Source organism: Indicator indicator, chromosome 25 (genome assembly GCF_027791375.1).
Source record: "Indicator indicator isolate 239-I01 chromosome 25, UM_Iind_1.1, whole genome shotgun sequence".
Classification (NCBI taxonomy): domain Eukaryota; kingdom Metazoa; phylum Chordata; class Aves; order Piciformes; family Indicatoridae; genus Indicator; species Indicator indicator.
Window position 1 is genome coordinate 14,458,615 of NC_072034.1, and position 19,822 is coordinate 14,478,436.

At 42.3% G+C, this 19,822-nt stretch overlaps 1 protein-coding gene across 1 annotated transcript; it reads left to right on the forward strand.

Moving 5' to 3' along the window:
* The first annotated feature begins 13,483 nt into the window (after window positions 1-13,483).
* On the forward strand, window positions 13,484-19,094 carry MMAA (metabolism of cobalamin associated A). Its single transcript, XM_054392402.1, has 6 exons — window positions 13,484-13,925; window positions 14,897-15,019; window positions 16,300-16,470; window positions 16,618-16,703; window positions 17,226-17,375; window positions 18,807-19,094. Exons 1-6 carry the CDS (start codon window positions 13,484-13,486, stop codon window positions 19,092-19,094), a joined length of 1,260 nt encoding a protein of 419 aa, XP_054248377.1.
* Window positions 19,095-19,822: the final 728 nt, after the last annotated feature.

Genomic DNA, 19,822 nt, shown 5'->3' on the forward strand with positions numbered 1-19,822 from the left:
CTGCACTTAATTAAATAAGCTGAGAGGATTGGAGCAGCACCTGAGACTAATAGCCAGAAAAGTAGGAGGTAGGACAGAAGTTAGTTTGGAGAAAGCAGCTGCTAATCTAAGGCTCTTGTGAAGTTTTTTGGAGATCTTGGAGAAGTTTTCTTACCAATGTGCCTCACTTTGGATAGTTGGACTCAGAAAGCTGGATAAAGCACACTCCAAGACAGAAGAAAAAGAGTTTCTTGATGATCTCTTACAAAACAGAAGGTGAGGAGAGCTAGAGACTCAGAGGGTACATACAGTGTCAACTGTAACCAGGTGAGTCCCTGCTGGCTGTTTGGTTTTATTTCCCCATATTTTCCTGGGTCTAGTTTTATGAACAATGTGGAAGAGAGTACTTCAGAGTGAAAAGCCAAGACAGTTCCCATTAGGAGAAACTGAACATGTGTGACTAACTTTAGAAAAAGAATTGAGGGAAAGTGGTGAATAGTAGATGTGGAGACAAATGCTTCATGGAACTGAAAGTGTTTTGATATCCGTGCTTTGGATTTTAAGTGCTAGTGAACCTTTAAAAGATTTGAGAAAAGCTAAAAGAGGTAGTCATGGTTACTTGTATGGTTTTAGGAACCACATAATGAAATTAATGTTTTAAAATACCTTGTATCAGAATCACGGACCTGCTCCCTCAGCTGGTACTGTTAGTGAGTTTGATAAAGCCAGTCCCTTACTAAATCACTTTGCTTGCCACTGTAGCTATGTTGTCCCAACTGCATTTGTCTTTCCTAGCCTCAAAGAATCAGTGCAGAGATGTCTGAAATGTAAGTGGCCCTTTCTTGGTGTGCCAATCCCCTTTGTCTTGCCACACTTGAAATCTTTGATGGACATCTTGAAAGCCAGCCGTGTTTTGATGGTCTCTCTCTAATTGCTCTGGTTTGTTCTGCTCAGCACACTGTACTCTCTTATTCTACTCTTGAGAATTCATGATTCATAGCCATGAACTAGCAGTCACCTTTTTCTGGATGCATGCCTAAACATACAACATAACTCCACCATCACCAGGCATGGTAGAGCAATATATTTTTTACACGCATCATCTCACAGTTAATTTTCTTCAAATACATTTATTTGTGATTCTGTGCAGGAGAAAAGTGAAAATGGCTCTTATTTTACTCTGTCCCCCTGTGTCCTTCACTTAAACAGCTCAATGAAGAGACACACCTGTGTCCTGTTACTCTTTGGGGGATGTTCTCTGTTCCTTAAGCTCCCCTTCCCTGACTCCTGTATTCTTGTTGAATTTCCTTATTTTTTCTGAACTCTTTGCAAATAGCTTTTGTCTGATTCTTTTCTCATACCTCCTGAACACTATGTTTCAGCCAGACAAAGACCCTTTACAGTATGTGTGCCAAAGGCAGGGAAAGAATTATGGGTTGCTGTAGGAACTGGAAGCCACCCATAAAGATATCATGCTTCACAGGCACCACTCTTTCAACCCTTGCTGTCTCAAATACTTTTTGGAAGAGGAAGGTGAAGTGACAGAGGTTCAGGCTATTGGATGTCACTTTGGCTTGGGATTATTATTTCAAAGGTTTTAGAGTTAAGATTCCCTTCCCTCCTCTCCAGAGCAGCATCTCACTTAGTTTGCACCTATCTGAAGGACAACAATTGTCAGCCAGAGTGCTCAGGCATTGTATTTAGCAGTTGTGTTCCCTGACTGCTGCTTTCAGCTTCACGAGGAAGCTTTGCACTTGTCCTTGTCGTCGCTCCCAACAGGCTCCAGAAGAAATAACTGCTGTGGTTTGTAGAACAAAGGTCCCATACTCTCTGCTCACCTTGATGACTTCTCAGAGGGGAAACTTCTGCAGGACAAATGAAGCTATGTAGTGGGGCCTGGCTGTCACATGGGCTGCTGGAACGTGTGGCATGGCTGAAGTGGCCCTTATTCCCAAGGGCTGCCATCGTCGTGAGGTGCTGTGCCTGTTCATGTGCCACCACAGGTCACACATCAGTGTGGTGAAGCAAGCTGCCACTGGTTGGTCTGTGTACCTTCACCTGCTGGGAACTGCTGAGGTAGAGGGCTGTGCTTCCTGCTTGTCTTCAGCTGGGCTGAGGTGGCTGACAAGGTGGCTCCTATTTCATCCATCCTAGCTGTGGGAGATGATTGTCTCTTCAGCTGCAGCAGCTACATCTGATGGGGTATATGGTGAACTGGTTTTCATGAAGCAGTTGCAATGGAGAGACAGCCTCCTGGTCCAGCCTGTTGCAAACACTGATTAAACTCCAATAAAATTTATAATGTAGGCATCCCCTGGGCTTTTTGTGGGTACAGAGATGAGAAGATCTGTTGCAGCGGATGGACAAGATGAGTACAGGTTTTATTCTGGTCTGATAAGTGCTTTACAGTTAAAAATGATGTTTGGATCCTCAGTGTATGTTAGCTGGTCATGTGGCTGAAGTAACCGAAAGCACTGTCAAACAAACCCCCAAGTTTTACAAACAGCCCAAAAGTTTGTATCTTGATTCAGTCATCTTTCAGAGATGCAAGCATTTTTTTTCTGATGGGTGAGATTCCTAGTTTACTCTTAGGAATTGGTTTGCAGTTTCCCCTTTTGATCCTGCTGCTAAGGTATGAGCTGAAAAAAACCTGTATCATCTCTTCATGATCCTGCTAGCTCATCTGGGACTGTAAATCTCAGAGGGGTCTGCTGTAGGTAAATTTCAAAGAATTGAGCACCTTTGCATGCTTCAGATTGTAGACAACACTTGAGATCTGTAGCAGTGATAAAAAGCTGCCACCTACAACTTTGCATTGCAGTAAATGTAAAATGAGCTATAATTGTATTACAGAGGGACTCTGCACATGCCAACAGCCTTTCCTTGCTCACAGAGTTTGGTTTAAGTGGACAGGTCACTTGCTTAGACATGGTGGGAACAGTTTGCCTTTGTAAAGAGTATTCTGATTTTCCTATTGCAGCTTCTTTCTTTCATCAGTATCCCTGTAACACCTCAAAACATTCTTTTACATGAAGAAATATGGTGTGCCTAACCTTCCCTTCCCCTTCCTTACATGATGACTTTGAACTTCCTGGTTTTCTGTTCCTTTAGGTTAGAGTCAAACTTAGTACAAGCAGGAGCATGAGACTCGATATGTGTAGTGCTCCAATAGGGCTATTTCCCCAGAGCACTTGGTTCTTGGTGGGAGAGCAGGGTCTGTATCAACTCTAAGCCTTTCACTTCTGCCTTCTGTTGATTCTTTTTGGGGTTGGTAATCCTGAGCTTTTTCAGATGTCTTATGTGGAGACTGGAAGATGGCTGCTGTCCCATCAGATATTTCTTCAATCTTGTGGACCAGTCTCCTCCAGTCAAAATCACCATAGACCATAGTGCTGGCAGCAGCACTACTTAAAAACTGGATCCAAGCGTGGCTTAGTTGTGCACATGGCTCAGGCAGTGATTTGACTACAAACAAACTTTACAGACCTCTCAAACACAGCTTGAGCCCTGTGTCTGTTGGACTTGGTCCAGGCTGTTTTCTAAGGCAGCACAGAAAGAAGCTACCTTGATCTGCACGCTCTGAAGACTTACAGTTTCAGGAGCTGGATTTTTATCTTGTGCCAGGAGCCTAGCTTTGTAAATACTCTTTCATGGGGTAGCTTTTAATTTGTGTGTGGGGCTTCTTTGTACCCCTACTGGTAATGATTGGTGCTAATTCAGGATGCACTCTGGCCATTGCAGCAGCTCTGTTTTCTGATCTGATATATTGCTCTTGGACTTTCAGGAATCTTGTCCCTGCTTGTAATATTCCTATGATTTCCCCAAGTCACAGAAGCACATCTGGGCAGAGCAATAGGGCTTAGATGAGCTTACACTGATTGATAGAAAGCAGCTATTTGCATTCTCTAATCAAGATGTTAAACTTTCTAGAAACTAATCATCTTTGAAATGGTTCCTAGAAAAGTGCTGGGATGTCTTAGTGTTGGCATGGGCATGTGGCAATTTAAGCAGTTACCTTGAGGTAGGAACATCAAGTTTGAGAATCATGATTCAGCAAAGCATACTTGCTGAGTAAGGGGCCTCCTGATCTGACTTGATGGGATCTGTTGGCACCACGCAAGCCCCAAACTGATCTGTATTGCAAATAACCAAAGCCAAGCAAAAGATGATGTGTGCATAGTGGCAAGAGAGTTCCTTGAACTTGGTGAAGCTTTAGTTTAGTTTTGATTTTTTGTTTTTACAGGTTGGGCTGCTAGGGTTAGGGCTACACAACAGCAATTCCTGATCTTTCAGAGGTAGACTCAGTGTAGTGGCTTCTGATATTTCCCACTCCCCACCCTTTCAATTAGACAGGGGTATGGTGTTGCTTTTCTGATGAGCAAAACTGGTTAGGGAGATAAAAGAGAACTGAAAGCTGTTCTTAGTCTAATTTCTCTCCCTTCTGTGCCCAAGTGATTCTAAGAAACAAACTTAAGTCCACACTGCGCTGGTAACTGTGCAGGGGAGCAAGAGGAGCAGTGGTGACACTGATGTAGCCAGGGAGCTGAGTTGATGAAGAGCAGGTACAGGAAGAGCAGCTGTCTGAAAAAGAACCAAGGGAGTGTCTTCACACAGAGGTTTTCTTACCATCAAACACTCCCTAGAATGTTCTTTCCTGTGCCAGCAGCGCTGGGTGGGTGACTGGGGTATGTCTGTGCTGTGACGTGGAACAATCCCAAACGTGTGGGTCCAGCCTGGAACTTTCCCAGCTGAGCCTGCATGGAGGCTGTCTTGCATGTGGGCATTGTGTTGGACTAGAGTGAGCAGAAAGGATTCCCTGTTCTCACTATGTGTGCTGTTTACGGTTGTGATGCTTCAGACTTGTCTGGATGCTCTTGCTCTTCCTTCAGGTCGATGCAAGCATAAGCAGAGTACTTTGTTTTGATCCATGCTCTGGTCGCCCCTTGTGTTTTGTAAGACATTGCTGCATCTCCTTGCTCTGGAAATCACCCTGGCCTCACACAGGTGGTGTACACAAGAAGGCCAGTCAGAATGAATTCTTTCCACACCTCTCTATGCCTGGAAACTGTGACAAGCCTGTCACATAAACAGGAAATGGCCCTTGTAGGGGCCCGAGTGTAGTGAAAGCCTAGACACACTGTTGGCCATCTCCATCTGGGAGCCTTTGAGTGACATCCAAGTGTGGAAAACATAGTTGTAACTGACTCCCACATGCTGCATGAATGCACAGGCACCAGATGTTGCCTCACATATTGAAGTCTCTTTGTAGAATCAGTCTGAGACAAGCCTTACACATACAGCAATTGTGGGTGAAAGCCTGCATGCAAGAAGGTTATTTACGCAGAACTGGGGCGGACCTGCAGCACTAGGAGCAAGGTTGATGTTTCTCTGATCATCTGAAGTTTCTGATGTCAATAAGTAGTAAAAACTAGAGAGGTAGCATGCATTAGTAGCTGTTAGAGACAGAGTACAATGTACTTTTAAGTGCTGGCTAGTATGCCAGTAAAAGCTGGCTCAGTTTCCTCAAAACCATGTAATACAACAATAGTTTGATGGTTTCCTAGGCACATCTAATAATTAGGCACTCTCCATTTCTATATTTTCAGATGCATGATCTGTATTCTGTGTCTGGTTTGGGTTTTTCAAATGCAGAACTAGAACACACTTTGTAAAGCTCCAGAGTCTCATTGTAGCCTGTTCCCTCTTTCTGATGCCTTTCTTCCTCTGAGCTTTTAGGGAGGTTTTTGAGAGCATAGCAAAAGGGCTGCTTAAAGGAAGAAAGTAAAGCACAAGTTTATGTGGTGCCTTGACAAAATATTTAGTGTACACCTGGAAAAACAAACAGTTGTGTTCCATCTGTTATTTTTTTTTAAGTGTCCTGTGGATTGGTTTTGGATTCTTGAGAGTGTAGCCTCCAGACTGCAAATTTGACAGCTGTTGCTGATTTACTACTAAGGTACAAATTCTGGTCCTGGAATTAAACTTGAAATTCCCTTTCTTTAGAGAAGGCAAATTCTAACAGATCCTATTTTTAAGGCACAGGTGAGACTGAAAAATAGTGATTTACTTTGCTCAGTATGGACTTGTTGTGCATGGCAGTTGTGCCCTTTAGGCGCTTTTCCAAGAAGTGCAGGTCTTAGGATAGTCTTCAGAAAAAAATAATTAAGCTGATTAGCAAAGATCATTCCCTCAGACGAAACTATTTTTGTTCTTTTTTGATTATGTTTCAATGATATGCTTGAAAGAAAGGGGAGTGGTTTTGTAAGTATTTACTGCGCTTTCCAAAGTATTGAAACATTTACCCAACAAACAGCTGAGAGTCACTGGTTTGGTTTGGGTTTGGTCTGGGGTTTGTTTGTTTGTGTTTTTTTTGGTTAAAAAGGCAAGGAACAACACCCCTCAACAGTTGCATTAAATTGAAGAAGGGAGGCAAAAGAGAGATTTTTTTTTTTTTTCTTCTTCTTCTTATTTCAATAGCAAAAAAATGCACATGCTCTCATCTATTTCATAGACCACAAGGAACAAAAAGCTAATCCTGGGGGCAGGGGGAGACATTTCTATCAGCAAATGTAATACAACACTGCAACAAGTTCATCTGGTTAGGTTTTGGAGGACTGGTCATTGGAGATTTTCAGTGACAGGTTAGAAGAATGCATATTGCACAGGTGTCCTCAGTGCTTTCTTGGACGCCTTCCTGCTCTGAGCTGTGGTCTGAACTTTTAAGAACTGAATTCTGACTGAGATGCTGATGCTGAGGATCACTTTGTCACTTGAGCATATTTTCATGCCTACTGAGACATACTGATTTAATATAAAACAGGCAAGAATATTTCCCCTCTCTTCTTGTTCCACATGCCTCTGTAGTTCAAGGAGAGACGAGTTACAGCTAAAAAATGTAGCAATTTGCACAGCCACCCTGGTCACAAACCTCCCTTTCTGCTGGAGGGCATGTTCTGCTAATAGCATTTAACCTTCACTGGGAATGACTGGGGTATGAGTGTCTCATACAAGGCAATCTGGAAAAGAGCTTTTCCTGCAGCTTATCAATATTCCCATCAGGAACCTACCCAGAGTCTTTGCTCTCAGAGGAGCAAGGCTGGGGAAGCGGTGACAGCTATAATGGCAGGGCACTAATGACTTTGGAGAAATGTTACTTTTGTAATTGGAAATGATACAAACAGTGCCATTAAACCAGATTGTTGATGCCATTTTTATTCTTGTCATAGGCTTAGTTATGAGAATGGATTCACTCTGAGGGGATGACATCAGAATTTTTATGCTTTCCACAATTAGATGATCGTGAGGCTTTAACTCCTGAAATGCTCTTTTTCCAAAATAAGAGCAAATGACTGCTTACTGTTCCCTCAGTTGAACAGTGAGGTGAGCACAGAAGAGGTGAAATGACATCAGCATGTGATTCTGAAAGGTGGATTAAGATCTGAGAGCTCTGATTTAAGCTCTTATTTTCTTGTTTGGTTTGTGGCTGAGGTTTTTTAGTTAAAAATGTTCTTGACAAAAAAAGATCTTCATAGCCCAGTGGATAGTATAAAAGAAAAAGCTTTTAAAAAGATAAAATCAAACCCCTTGTTATTTCCCAAGTAATTCTGCTGTGCTAATCCTCTGAGTCTCCACTCATTCAGTCTTAGTTAGAGTAAGCAGGTAAAAAAAGTCAGCGGCAGAAAGGGATAATTGTGGGGAACACACCTAAAGGAAGCCTTTGTGAATACTTTTAAAGCACACTATCATTTTTTGCTTATAATTTTAAGTAATTTTTAAGAACTTATGGGCACGGTAAGGCCTTTTGTCAGACCTCCACTGTTGGTGATTGACATCCTTATTGAAGTACTCAGCATCTGCTTATCATGCACTAGTCAGTCTTGTCACCCAAGAAGGAAATAGCACCAGGAATATGTTTTCCTGGAACAAGCAGAAAAGAAGGACAAGAAATGTGTGTGTGTATATAACACAACCCTGTATTTGGGTGTTCTTATGTTCATTTGCTAATGTTTCATCCACTGATGATTGAGTAGTCTGCCTCTGGCTGAGCTGAATTGAGAGTTCGAGTGCTCCTTGAAGCTGGCAAAAATGGGCAGAAAGTCTGAGTCTAGGCCAGATTAGGGGGACACAGATAAAAAACTAGAAAAAACTAGGCTATCTAACATGGCTGATAGATTAGCTTTAATCAAATAAACTGCCTTTGGTTTAGTGCTGAGAAGCTAAACTAGAATAGTTCATCAAAAAGAAAACCCTCAGTTGCTCAGGCTGTCTCCTCTACTAAAACTGCAAAATTCAAATAAATAGTTAAATCTGGTCCAGAAAGGAGGAAGGATATTGATGACCACAAGTCATCCAAAGTGAATGCTGCAGATTTGTCTTTATTCTCACCAAGGAACCAAAGCCCTTTAACAAGGCAGCACTTCATGCCATTCATACAAAGCTTTCAGTTTGCTCCCCACACTGATAGTCTGTGAATAGGTGTCAATGCAGAATGACTGGTTAAAGTTTATGCTTTGTATTTTGTTTCTGGTTTAGGTGGGAAATGACATTGCTACGTAAGCTCTATGTTGCATGGAGATCCCTGACTTATGGCAGTGATCATAGAGAGGGCAACAGCAAAATTCTGCTGAAAAATCAGCAACTCACTCAAAAGACTCCTAACCAGGGTTACATCCACTTGCTGCTAGTCTTCTGTGAGTAACTCTCCAGAACAAAATCAAGACGGAATTCATACTGGCAGAGGTGTGACTTTTATATTTTATGTTCTGTGCCTTACTGAACGCACTCTGAATAAATGTTCAATGTGTTTAAGTTCCTTAGGTTGTAAAAGCCTGCCATGGCCGAGCAGGGTAGATTTATGACTGTGATGATGAAGCAATACTGAGTTCCTCTGTACTCAGGACACAGCCAGGCTGCGTGACAAAAGTACACAGCGCCAGCTCCCCCTTCTGGCCAGAGCGAGGAAGTGATCCTGACAGTCACACAAAGTATTCATCAAGTGTATTTCTGTGTGCTCGAGAAACACGGGGTTTCAGAGAACAAATTAAGGCTCAACTGCAACTAAGGGGGAAGAAGCTCTGGTGGAACATCTTTGCTTCTTGCAGCATAATATAATGACACGTTGAGAGGGGGTTGCTGGTGGAACATAGAATTCTTTTCTAAACATGGGCCCAATTTGGAAAGCAAGTAGATAAAAATAGCAGCTTCTGGGCAGAAAGGTTCCCAGTGTCTCTTCTAGACCCATGTTAGCTGGTGTCTGAAACAAACATTTCTCTGCTTTTTATATTCTGTATGCTAATTCTCCCCATGCAGCTGCAGCAGTTGTGACTGTGACTTTATCCAATTTGAAGTTTCAGAGGTTTTTCCTTGTGTTTTGGTCTTATTTAAAGATTTAATTCCATGGCACTGTATTTGTATCATTAGCATAAGCTTTGTAAATGTATGGTGTGCTAGCATAAAAGGGGTTGTTTTGTGGAAAGGGGTGGGAGGGGAAAGATGTGATTTGAACAATTTGGATTTATAAACCTCACCAGCATGCAAGGTCTGGAAAACAACAGGACTACTCCAAAATACATCCATGCTTGTTCATGGTCACAGCAGATTGGCAGCTCAGCTGATGCACTGTCTAAAAGAGCAGAGGTTTTGTCCCTAACTGCTGCATGCACAATCTATCTCATTCCTATTATTCCAGTCCATAGGATTATCACAGACTGAACAATCAACTGATCACAAACTGAACAATCAGCTCTCCTCTCCAGCACTGACAAACCTGCAATTTTGTGTACTCGTTCATCGAGTTTTTGCAACAAGGTCAATGACAAGAGTATTCAGGATGAAAGCACACAAAGTGGAATAAAAGGCAGGATCAATGATCTGTGATGAAACCATGGCAGAATGGTGTTTTATTTGTTGTTGCCACCATTATTAAAATAATAACCAGGGTGTGCTTACCTAGGTTTAAGCATGGGGCTTGAAATTGAGAGCCTTAGAAAAATTATTTAAGGAAGTAATGACAGTGATACGTGCTAACTCTGATCAACCAGGATCTGGTTAAATAGAAGGACTATGCAAGGCTATTTTGAACTTGGAATTCTTGTCTCTTCCTGCTGTGGTTTCATCACATGCTGATAGGGACACAAAATTGCATGTTTTCTCAACTCTGAAGAGTGGGTTGTTCAGTTCTCTTGTGAACCAGAATAATAGGAATGAGATTAAATCATGCATTCAGCAGCTAAGGACAAAACTTCTGTTATTTCATACAGTCCATCAGTGGCAGTGCCAATCTGATAGGACTGTGAACAAGTCTAATGCATTCTAGAAAAGTACTAATATCCCTGTAAGGCACCAGGAACAGTTCAGGCAGCAGGTTGTGTGTGACTGTTTATTGGAAGTAAATGCATATACTTTAACAAAAGGTGCAAGAAAAGGAGGGGTAAGATAACTAGAGAAATAATAACAATTTACCACGCCACCCCCAAACACAACAAAGCAACATTCCATGAGAAGAAATTTTAAAAGTCAGGTTTGTTCGACTTGGCAAAATTATTTAATGAACATCTTTAGGAGTTTAAACATTTCTTCTCCCTTCCTGGTATCTGAAGTGAAATCAGGAAATACTAAATTGTCATGGACAACTTTGAAGTGAACATATGAAAGATTTTAATCCAGGAGAGAAATGATGATTTGCAACATCCTTTCTTATAAAAACAGGGTATAGAAACTGTTATTACATCAGCATGGAAGTTTGTGTACTTGGGAAATGACCAGAAATTAGGATTGACTGCATCTCCAAAGTGAGGGCTTAGAAAGAGCTACTTGCTACTGTTGTGTTCTGTACCTATAGTATATTTAACATCCCTTCAACGTTTATTTTTACACTGACTGCATTTATGCATAATATGAAATAGCATAATTCTATAGCCAGTGGCCTGGGCACAGGAAGAACATTTCCAAGGTGGGGTAACTCCCCCAAAGCTGCAGCAGTGGTTATGAACAGTATGTTAGTTTACAATGTTAGCATCATCTTCTTCCCTTTGACCTGTGGGTGTTGTAGAAGTAGTGGCCATTTTAGTCATTATTTAGCTGTGGAAAATATGTAATTTTAATCTGGAAGGTGGGATTAGTTTTGCTTGCTTAGGAGAGTGTCCATGGAGGTGTTCAAGAGGGGATTGGATGTGGCACTTGGTGACATGGTTTAGCAGTCATGAGTTCTTGGGTGACAGGTTGGACTTTGATGATCCTTGAGGTCTTTTCCAAGCTTATTGATTCTGTGTGTGCACTGAGATCCTACAGCTGCCTTCTGGACTACTGCTTTTTTTGTGACTCATTTAAAATTACCAGGCTTTGTTCCTTATTTTTTGGTATCTTTTTTCCTCCTCTCTTCTCTTCAGCCCTCTTTCTAACCCTTCTGTGTTTTTAAGAATTCCAACCCCCCAACTTTGTACAGACGAAGCTCCTCCTAGCTTGAGCAGGAGCTCTTTACCATCAGCCTCCGGGTGCAGCCCGTCGGCCAGTTTCCCCCGCACCGCACGGATTGCTTCTCTCGGCCGCCTCGGTCCCTTTCTCGAGAGGGGAAGCGGTCGGACCCAATCAGAGCCACGGCCACCCTCCCTGCCCACCCCGCTCTGACCCTGCGGGACACGGCGGCCAGGGTCGCGCTTGCTGTCGCAAAGAGCGCGGCAGCAGCCGAGGCCTGCGTGAGAGGCGGGCAGCGCTTGCGCGGCGCTGCTTGGGCGCAGGCCTCCGCTTAGGCTGGGCGGGCCAGGCTCCTCTCCCCGTGTCCGGCCGGGTTCCGGCTCAGCTTGAGGGCGTCACTTCCCCGCGGTGGGAGGCGGGCAATAGCCGGTGGGTGCGGGGGCAGGGGACTGTTTCCATCCCGGTGGGTGATCCCCACTGGGCTCGGCTGTTTGGGTTTTTTGTTTGTTTCTTGGTTCCCCCCTCCCCCCCCGCTTTCCAGTGGCTGTCTCCGGGCTGAGGTGACTGATCAGGTCCGGGGCCCGGTGGCGGGGGGGCTGTGTGCGTGTGCACCTTTCCGGAGCCGTGGAGACCACCCTGTGCCCCGGGAGCGAGTCGTGGCGGGCTGGATGGGCTTCTCCCAGAGGCTGGGGGAAGTGGCTGCACGGGCGGCCTCTGTGAGGGACCGGCCTGCCCGGGCCTGGATCGGTCAGAGAAGGCCCAAGCAGCGTCGGGATTATGCCTGGTGCTCTGCTGCCTTATGTGGCAGTTTTCTGGGAGGTTTCAGAACCTTGAGTGTATTTCAAAATGCCGATGGCATCCTGCGGTGCACCAAGAAGTGTGGCCAGCAGGTCGAGGGAGGTTCTTCTCGCTCTCTACTCTCCCCTGCTGAGGCCTCACCTGGAGTACTGGGTCCAGTGCTGGGCTCCCCAGTTCAAGAAGGATAGGAAACTGCTTGAGGGGTACAGCAAAGGGCTACAAAGATGTTTAGGGGACCTGAACATATCTCTTGTGAGGAAAGACTGAGGGACTTGGGGCTTTTTAGTCTAGGGAAAAGAAGACTGAGGGGGATCTTACCAGAGCTTAAAGGGCGGGTGTTGGGAGGACGGGGCCAGTCTGTTTTTCAGTGGTGCCCAATGTCAGGACAAAAGGTAGTGGGCACAAACTCAAACATAGGAGGTTCCATCTAAACATGAGGAGGAACTTCTTTACTTTGGGGGTGGCAGAGCACTGGAACAGGCTGCTCAGAGAGGTGATGGAGTCTCTATCTCTGGAGTCATTCAGAGCCCACCTGGACACCATCCTGTGCAGTCTGCTTTAGGTGAACCTGGTCTGGCAAGGGGCTTGAACTGGATGATCTCCAGAGGTCTTTCCCAACCCCTATCACTTTGTGATCTCTGTGATTCTGTGTCTTGAGTGCTTTATTTTTTATTTTTTGCCTTCTGGAGATAAGGTGTAAAAGTTCATCCTGAATAATATTTTTAAAAGCTCCTGGAGCCATGAAAGTAGAATGTACCACGATTTCAGTAAGCATTAGGATTGGTTTGTTCTTGGATTTTTAGAGTGTTGTCTATGTTCCTAGCGGCTATTATGCTTAAAAGTGCTTTTTATTTCTCTGCTTACTTATAAAATCTTCACTTAGAGAATAGAAATAGTTGAGAGAATAGTTGAGACAAATAGTTGAAAAAGACCTTTAAGACCATTGGGTTCAACCATTATTTAACTCCAAGCCTGGTGCTAAACCATGCCCCTCAGCATCACAACTATACATCTTTTAAACACCACTGGGTATTGTTAAGTATGATAATAAAGAGGTGCTATTCTATTAAAGATTCCATTTGCTTCTTTTTGTTCTGTGTTTACAATGGGAAGAGAGAACTGTTGGTTTTTTTCTTTTAAAACAGTAGATATGGATAAAGTAAAAGCTGATGATTGTGTATGTAGGTTTTGTTTGAGTACTTAAAGTTCTTTGAAGGAAGTAAAAATGTTTTTGTTTCTCTTTAGGATGTCTGCAAACAAGTGAATGATACCACCTCTTTTAATTCCAAGCAAGATGAAGATCCCCTCTTTGCTGCTGAGATTCCCTCATTGTTACTTTTCTAGAAGAACTTGCTTCATGAGCTTTCACTCCACTTCCAGAGCAAATTTTCCATGTGTTGGCTCTCTTACACATGCAGGGCCCCTCTCTTACACAGTGCACCCCTATCATACAAAATGTATGTGTTCATCAAATGGTTTGAGGAGAGAGCTGTGCCAGCAAGCAGCCCCTGACCTGGAGATGGAGGGACTTTCTGACAGAGAGCAAAGACTGGTAGACAGACTTTACAGTGGACTAATCCAGGGTCATAGAGCTTGTTTAGCAGAAGCCATTACACTTGTAGAATCAACTCAAAGTAGGAAGAAGAAAATAGCCCAGGTGCTCCTGCAGAAGGTATTATCCTACCACAGGGAACAAGAAAAGTTTAATCAAGGAAAACCACTTGCCTTTAGAGTTGGTTAGTCCTTTTATGTTTGTCCAGTAGTTGTTTTGATGGAATTACAGCCCTCACCTTTTGATATCACTGTTCTTTAAACATCATGGTCTGTACACTTGGATCATTGGTTTCTTGTGATTTGTAACCAGCCTATTTCACTTCTGTTGTAGGGTAAAGTCGTGGCTTGAGCTGAGAAAATGCTTTTGAAAAAGCTCCACACAATTATTGTTGCTTCTTAAGGGGATGTTATTTATTTGTTTGTTTGTTTATTGTTTTTTTTTTTTAAACTGTTACAAGCTGAAATGTTAGGTAGTTTGCAGGTTGCTACAGCTACTAGCTTCACTTACAGAAGAGTGTAGTTAAGCAGACCTGTTTGTTTTTTTTTCCTGAAGAAGGTATTTTCTTGAATGCTTCCTGAATCCCTCTTCCAGTCTACAAAAGCACAAACGTACACCTTCCTGGTTCACAGCCTTGCTTTACAGCAGGCACTTTGCAGCCAAGGGGACTTGAACTTAGTTCTCTTGGAAACTGTAAAATATTTCCTCCTTGCAAAGAGATGAACTACTAAAGTGTGTCATACCCAGCTGTCACCTGTTGTGTGTGTACAAAGGTAGTAAGAACAAGAATTGGGGTATGGGAGTGAGAAATGTTTGGTGTTAATCTTAGTTTGTGTGCTTTGATGTGCCTTATGGGAAATAACAGCCTTCAGTGAAAAGGCCTTTGCTTATAGAGGCAGTAAATCTGAAAAATTCAGGTTTAGGATCTGATATTTCTAAAGTTCTGAAAAATAGATCAGTATCAATCAATTTATGTGAAGGGGAGGAAATAGGGCTGGATAAACTCAGTGTTACACTTCCTTGTGTGTATTGTGTGGCATAGCATCCATCTGTTGTCATGATACTGTATTAAAGTTAGATGGGGGTGGTATTCACATGATGTATTATTTATTAACAAAATGGTTGGGTTTTTTTCTTCCTGATATGATTTTTTAGGGCTGTCTGGTCCTCCCGGTGCTGGGAAATCAACTTTCATAGAATGCTTTGGGAAAATGCTTACAGAAAGAAAATACAAAGTGTCTGTGTTGGCTGTAGACCCGTCGTCTAGTACAAGTGGTGGTGAGTGTGAATTAAAGTTTGAGTCAGGTTTCTAATACCTTTTCAACTGTAGGAGTATTTCTTTGGGCCAAATAAAAGATAATTTGGAGCTTATAGAAGTAAAATATTAAATGTTGTATCAAGTGTTCGTTTTATTCTCCATATAATACAAAATTGGGAAATATGTATCAGTGCTCTGATTTTGTCAGGTTTCCCCTTTTCTGGTGTTCAAATGTTGCCTTACAATGTTTTTTTTTTATTGCCCCATCAGTTTTCCCTCTCTAGTTGTATTTATTTTCCTGTGAACGGAGGAAAAGAAGGGCATTCATTTCTGCCTGAACTTCAGCAGTGGTGGTGCTGAGCCTGGGCAGGAAGCATGTGCTAATTTAAAACTAGAGGATGCTGCAATTCAGACGTGTAGATCTGTCTGGGTTTTGGAACATTCATTAGTTCTCAATAGGAATTTTTGGATTTCTGTTGCCTGCTGGCTTTAGGGTCTTCCTGAATTTGAAATTCTTCGAAGTTGTGTGGCTGTAATCTGTCACTCTCCAATCAGAAACTGTAGGGAAATTACAAGTTGACTATTGACATAAATAATAGAACCTTGATTTTGACCTTTTTCTAATGAGCAGCTGCCAGGAAACAGTGTTGTTTTTTCCTGCTTCTGTGCTGTTAGCAAAGATGCTGCAATGTCTAACTGTTTTAAAAAAAACAGCCTTCCTCATTGCAATGACCTGTGACAAGGACTGACTGCGTTCCTAGGTGCATTCATTTGGGACGCGTCGGTAGAGTGGTAAAATACGATAGCAAGGCTGCACCAGTTAAAAGAACTGAGCATCACTTGTCTTTTGGGACATGGACCATGCATGTAGATCTCCCTGAATCAGATGTGAAGAGGGAAGGCAGGGATGCACACCAGCCTTCTTAAAACAAAAATCCCACTGTCAAACATACCAGAGTCATAAGGCAGAAACTTGTTGCTTTGGACGGAAACAGCAAAGATTTCATTGTATTGCTTGCTGTGTACGCATCTCAAAAAGCTGTTCAGCAGTGGTAGGATTCATTCTGAATTGGAGAAGTTCTTCATATTTGGTAGCAGTAAGGTCTGATTATCAGGCCTTTCCAGCCTGTGGTGAGCAGAAAAACCAAGCAGTAACTTCCAGTTCTTAGCAAAGTCTTGAGCAACTGTTACTGAGGTACTCTTGTGGCTGACATCATCCAAGAGATGTGTCTTTTTTCACTGGTTGGGGAAAAGTTTGGCTGCTTTACATTTTGAAATAATTTAACATTAAATATTTCAGGTTCTCTCTTGGGTGATAAAACACGGATGACTGAGCTGTCAAGAGACATGAATGCATACATCAGACCATCTCCAACCAGAGGGACACTGGGAGGGGTAACAAGGACCACCAATGAAGCCATTCTGCTATGTGAAGGAGGAGGCTACAATGTTGTTCTGGTGGAAACAGTAGGTATGTGCTTAGAGATTTCCTTTAATTACCCTGTTGGGTTGCCTCAATAATCTGTACGTGGTGCAGTACTTGAATCTGACATAATTACTGTCTGGAATGTGACTGAAAGTTTGCAATAAATGGTGAATTCTGGATTTAATTTTTTAGGTGTGGGACAGTCAGAATTCGCTGTGGCTGATATGGTTGATATGTTTGTATTGCTGCTACCACCTGCAGGTGGAGATGAATTGCAGGTATTTGTCAGTTTCTCTTACTGAGGATTACCCAGGACTGGAAAGAGAAATCCAAGATGTAATAGTTATGCAAAAAGTCCTTATCAATAGTTGTGTAAATTATGCTGCTAGTATTGAAGTCTTTTCAGTGTCTTTTCAATTTGTTGCACAGCTAGAACCTGACTTATTTTGGCATATTTAAAAGCTCTACAAGATTCTGAGGTGTGAGATTGTATTATAGGAGAACAGAAATCAGTATTAAGAGGTTTTTAAACTTGGTCATGTTTGGTTAAACTTAAATCTCTACACATGAACTAGATTATAATGCAAACTCCATTATATCCATATTTAGAGTTCTTGTGTCAAAGCAGAGTAATAACTAATGATGAGAGAGGCTGTTGGGATGACTCTTGCATCTCTAACACACACACACGTGACTTTCAAAGAAGTCAGAGCCACTAGAAACTAAGAGCATTTTGACCTGCTCTTCATCAGCATGTTACAGCTCTGGGCATTGATGCTTTCTCTCCATGTTCCATTTAGGGTATCAAACGGGGTATCATTGAGATGGCAGATCTAGTTGCTATAAATAAAGCTGATGGTGACCTAGTCGTGCCTGCACGGAGGATACAAGCTGAATATGTTAGTGCTATGAAGCTGCTCCGCAAGCGGTCGAAGGTTTGGAGACCAAAGGTTTGTGTATTTCACTGTGGGGGGTGGGGTGAGGATGGTTGTGGTTTGGTTTTTGTTGGTGGGCTTGGAATTTTGGAGTTTGCATTTCTTTTTTCCCCCCTGAAAAAGTCCTGAATGAGTCAGGATTGTCATGTAGCTATGCTAATCATCCAGGCTTTTGTATAGGACTTGTTTGGTGTTACACTGTGCTAGAGAGTTGATAGCTGCTCTTTCTGTTCCACCTCTGATCTGGGGGTGTGCCACATGAAACACTCTGCAAAGCCAGTCCTGCTCCCCACGATTTCTGCCCTGAGCTACAACCTCAGCACCCGCAGACATATCATTAACATCAGGAATGGTGCAAACTTGTCCTGTCTTATAATGTCCCTTAAGCTGTTTCTCTGTCTTTTATAACTCCAAAGCCTGTGATTATCTTTGTTCTTGCACTTGTTCATGCGTTTTCTTTTATTGCTTTGATTTATTTTTTTTCCTAGTTTCTCCCATAATGAAGGTTTTTGGACAAGAGCCTCATCTACTTATATATAGCATGCAGATTATTGGAATTCTCATCCTGTGGGCCTTTAGTGCAGTGTTCCCATCTATTAAAAGATTATGGTAAATGATTGAGGAAAAGATTCAGTACTGATTGTTATGTGTATATAAAATAAGCACACACACCTTTGCTTCCTTTATACACATATAGAAAGAAAGGTTGCTCTACCCTGGCATTAAAAATGACCCAGTGAATGAATTTTAAGTCAGCTGGGCTGCTTGAGGCTTAGCCATCATTTTGTAAGTTATGGGTTTGGATCAGATGAGAGGTGCCATCTGACAAACATGACCTGAAAGAACTGTTTTGAGACTAGTGAACTAAACAGGTTGTCAGAAATCTGTTTCTCTTTCAGTGATGGCAGTGTCTGACAACTGAAAGAAAGAGAATACTGATGTGTAGGGGCTGTATCCTATTCATTAGATTGGGGAAGAGAGAGACACTTCCTTAAAAAACCTAAAAAATGTCCATTTAAAAGATCGTTTTGTGTGTTAGAAATATTTTTAGCAGAATTAATTTCTAGCCTAGAAAGAAAATGGAAAAAGTAGTTGAACTTGTAGCTCCTTTCTGGATTATTTTAAGTGCAAAGGAGTAGCTACCAGATTATATTTACCAGAATACGTAATTCTAAATTTAAGTAAATCAGCAACACTGTACCTTGTAGCTGAAGGACTCTTCAAAGTGATTCTTGCTCAGACCAGCAGCTGGGCAAGGCCTCTTTACTCCAAGTACTGTGGACCTCAGGGTCTGCTTTTAGTTGGTAGAATTCTAGTGTTGAGATCTTAGTGTACTAAAGTAAGCTTGCATTATGCACTTCTTTTCATGCAGTCTACCTGATGCAGTATTTGAATCCTGAAGCCCCAGTAGTTGCTTGGCTTTAAAACCTCTTCTGAATCCAACAGGTAATGCGCATCTCTGCCAAGACTGGAGAAGGGATCTCAGATATGTGGGATAAAATGACAGAGTTCCGTGACCTCATGCTCACAAGTGGCGAGCTGATTGCCAAACGGCGGAAACAGCAGAAAGTGTGGATGTGGAATCTCATCCAAGAAAATATGTTGGAACATTTCCGGAGTCACTTGGCAGTCAAGGATAAGATTCCACTTCTAGAAGAGAAAGTTCTCAGTGGTGTCTTGTCTCCTGGGCTGGCAGCTGACCTGCTACTGAAAGCATTCAAAGACGGTCTCTAAGAGTTATATTCTACTCTGTCCTTCCTTAAGTGCTTTATGTAAACATAAGCATTAAATGCACTTTTTCTATGTGTGGATTTAAGTGTTTTCCTACAGCAGACATTAGTGCAATAACCTGTCCAGTTCTCTGAAAAAAATACTGTGGGGTTCTCTGTATGCCATGGCAAATGCAGACACTCAGAGATTCCTACAGGCTATAATTGGAAGAAAAAAAAAAACATTTCTAAGTCTTCTATTTGTATATGCCCTAAATCTGTTGATCAAAAATACACGCCTGTCTCAAAATTTGACTGGGTTTGAGAGGGTGGGAGAGAAAGAGTTGTGGTGGTGCTGTTTTATTCTAATTATGGGACCATACTAGAGCAGTTGACGCTGCAGCTTTCCATTCTAATACAGCACCAGCTGTTGCCAGTACGGATTGCTTTTTCTTTCCTCACCCTGAGTGACAGCAAGAACATTGGACCCCTTGGCAGCACCTGATCACAATCTTAGTGTAAATAAATTGTATGCATATAAATAGAATATAGTGGTGTCAGGTCCCTGTTTGGAAGCTATAGTTAGGCATTCTACACTAGGAGAATGGAACTTTAACCATCCCAGTTTCTAAATAGATGTTTTAATTCAACGGCAAAATTTAGTTAGACTTTTTTTTTCCTTAAACGCAGACCTCAAATGGAACAAATGTCATTCATCAGGTATTAACTATTTATACTAGAATAGTGATCTCT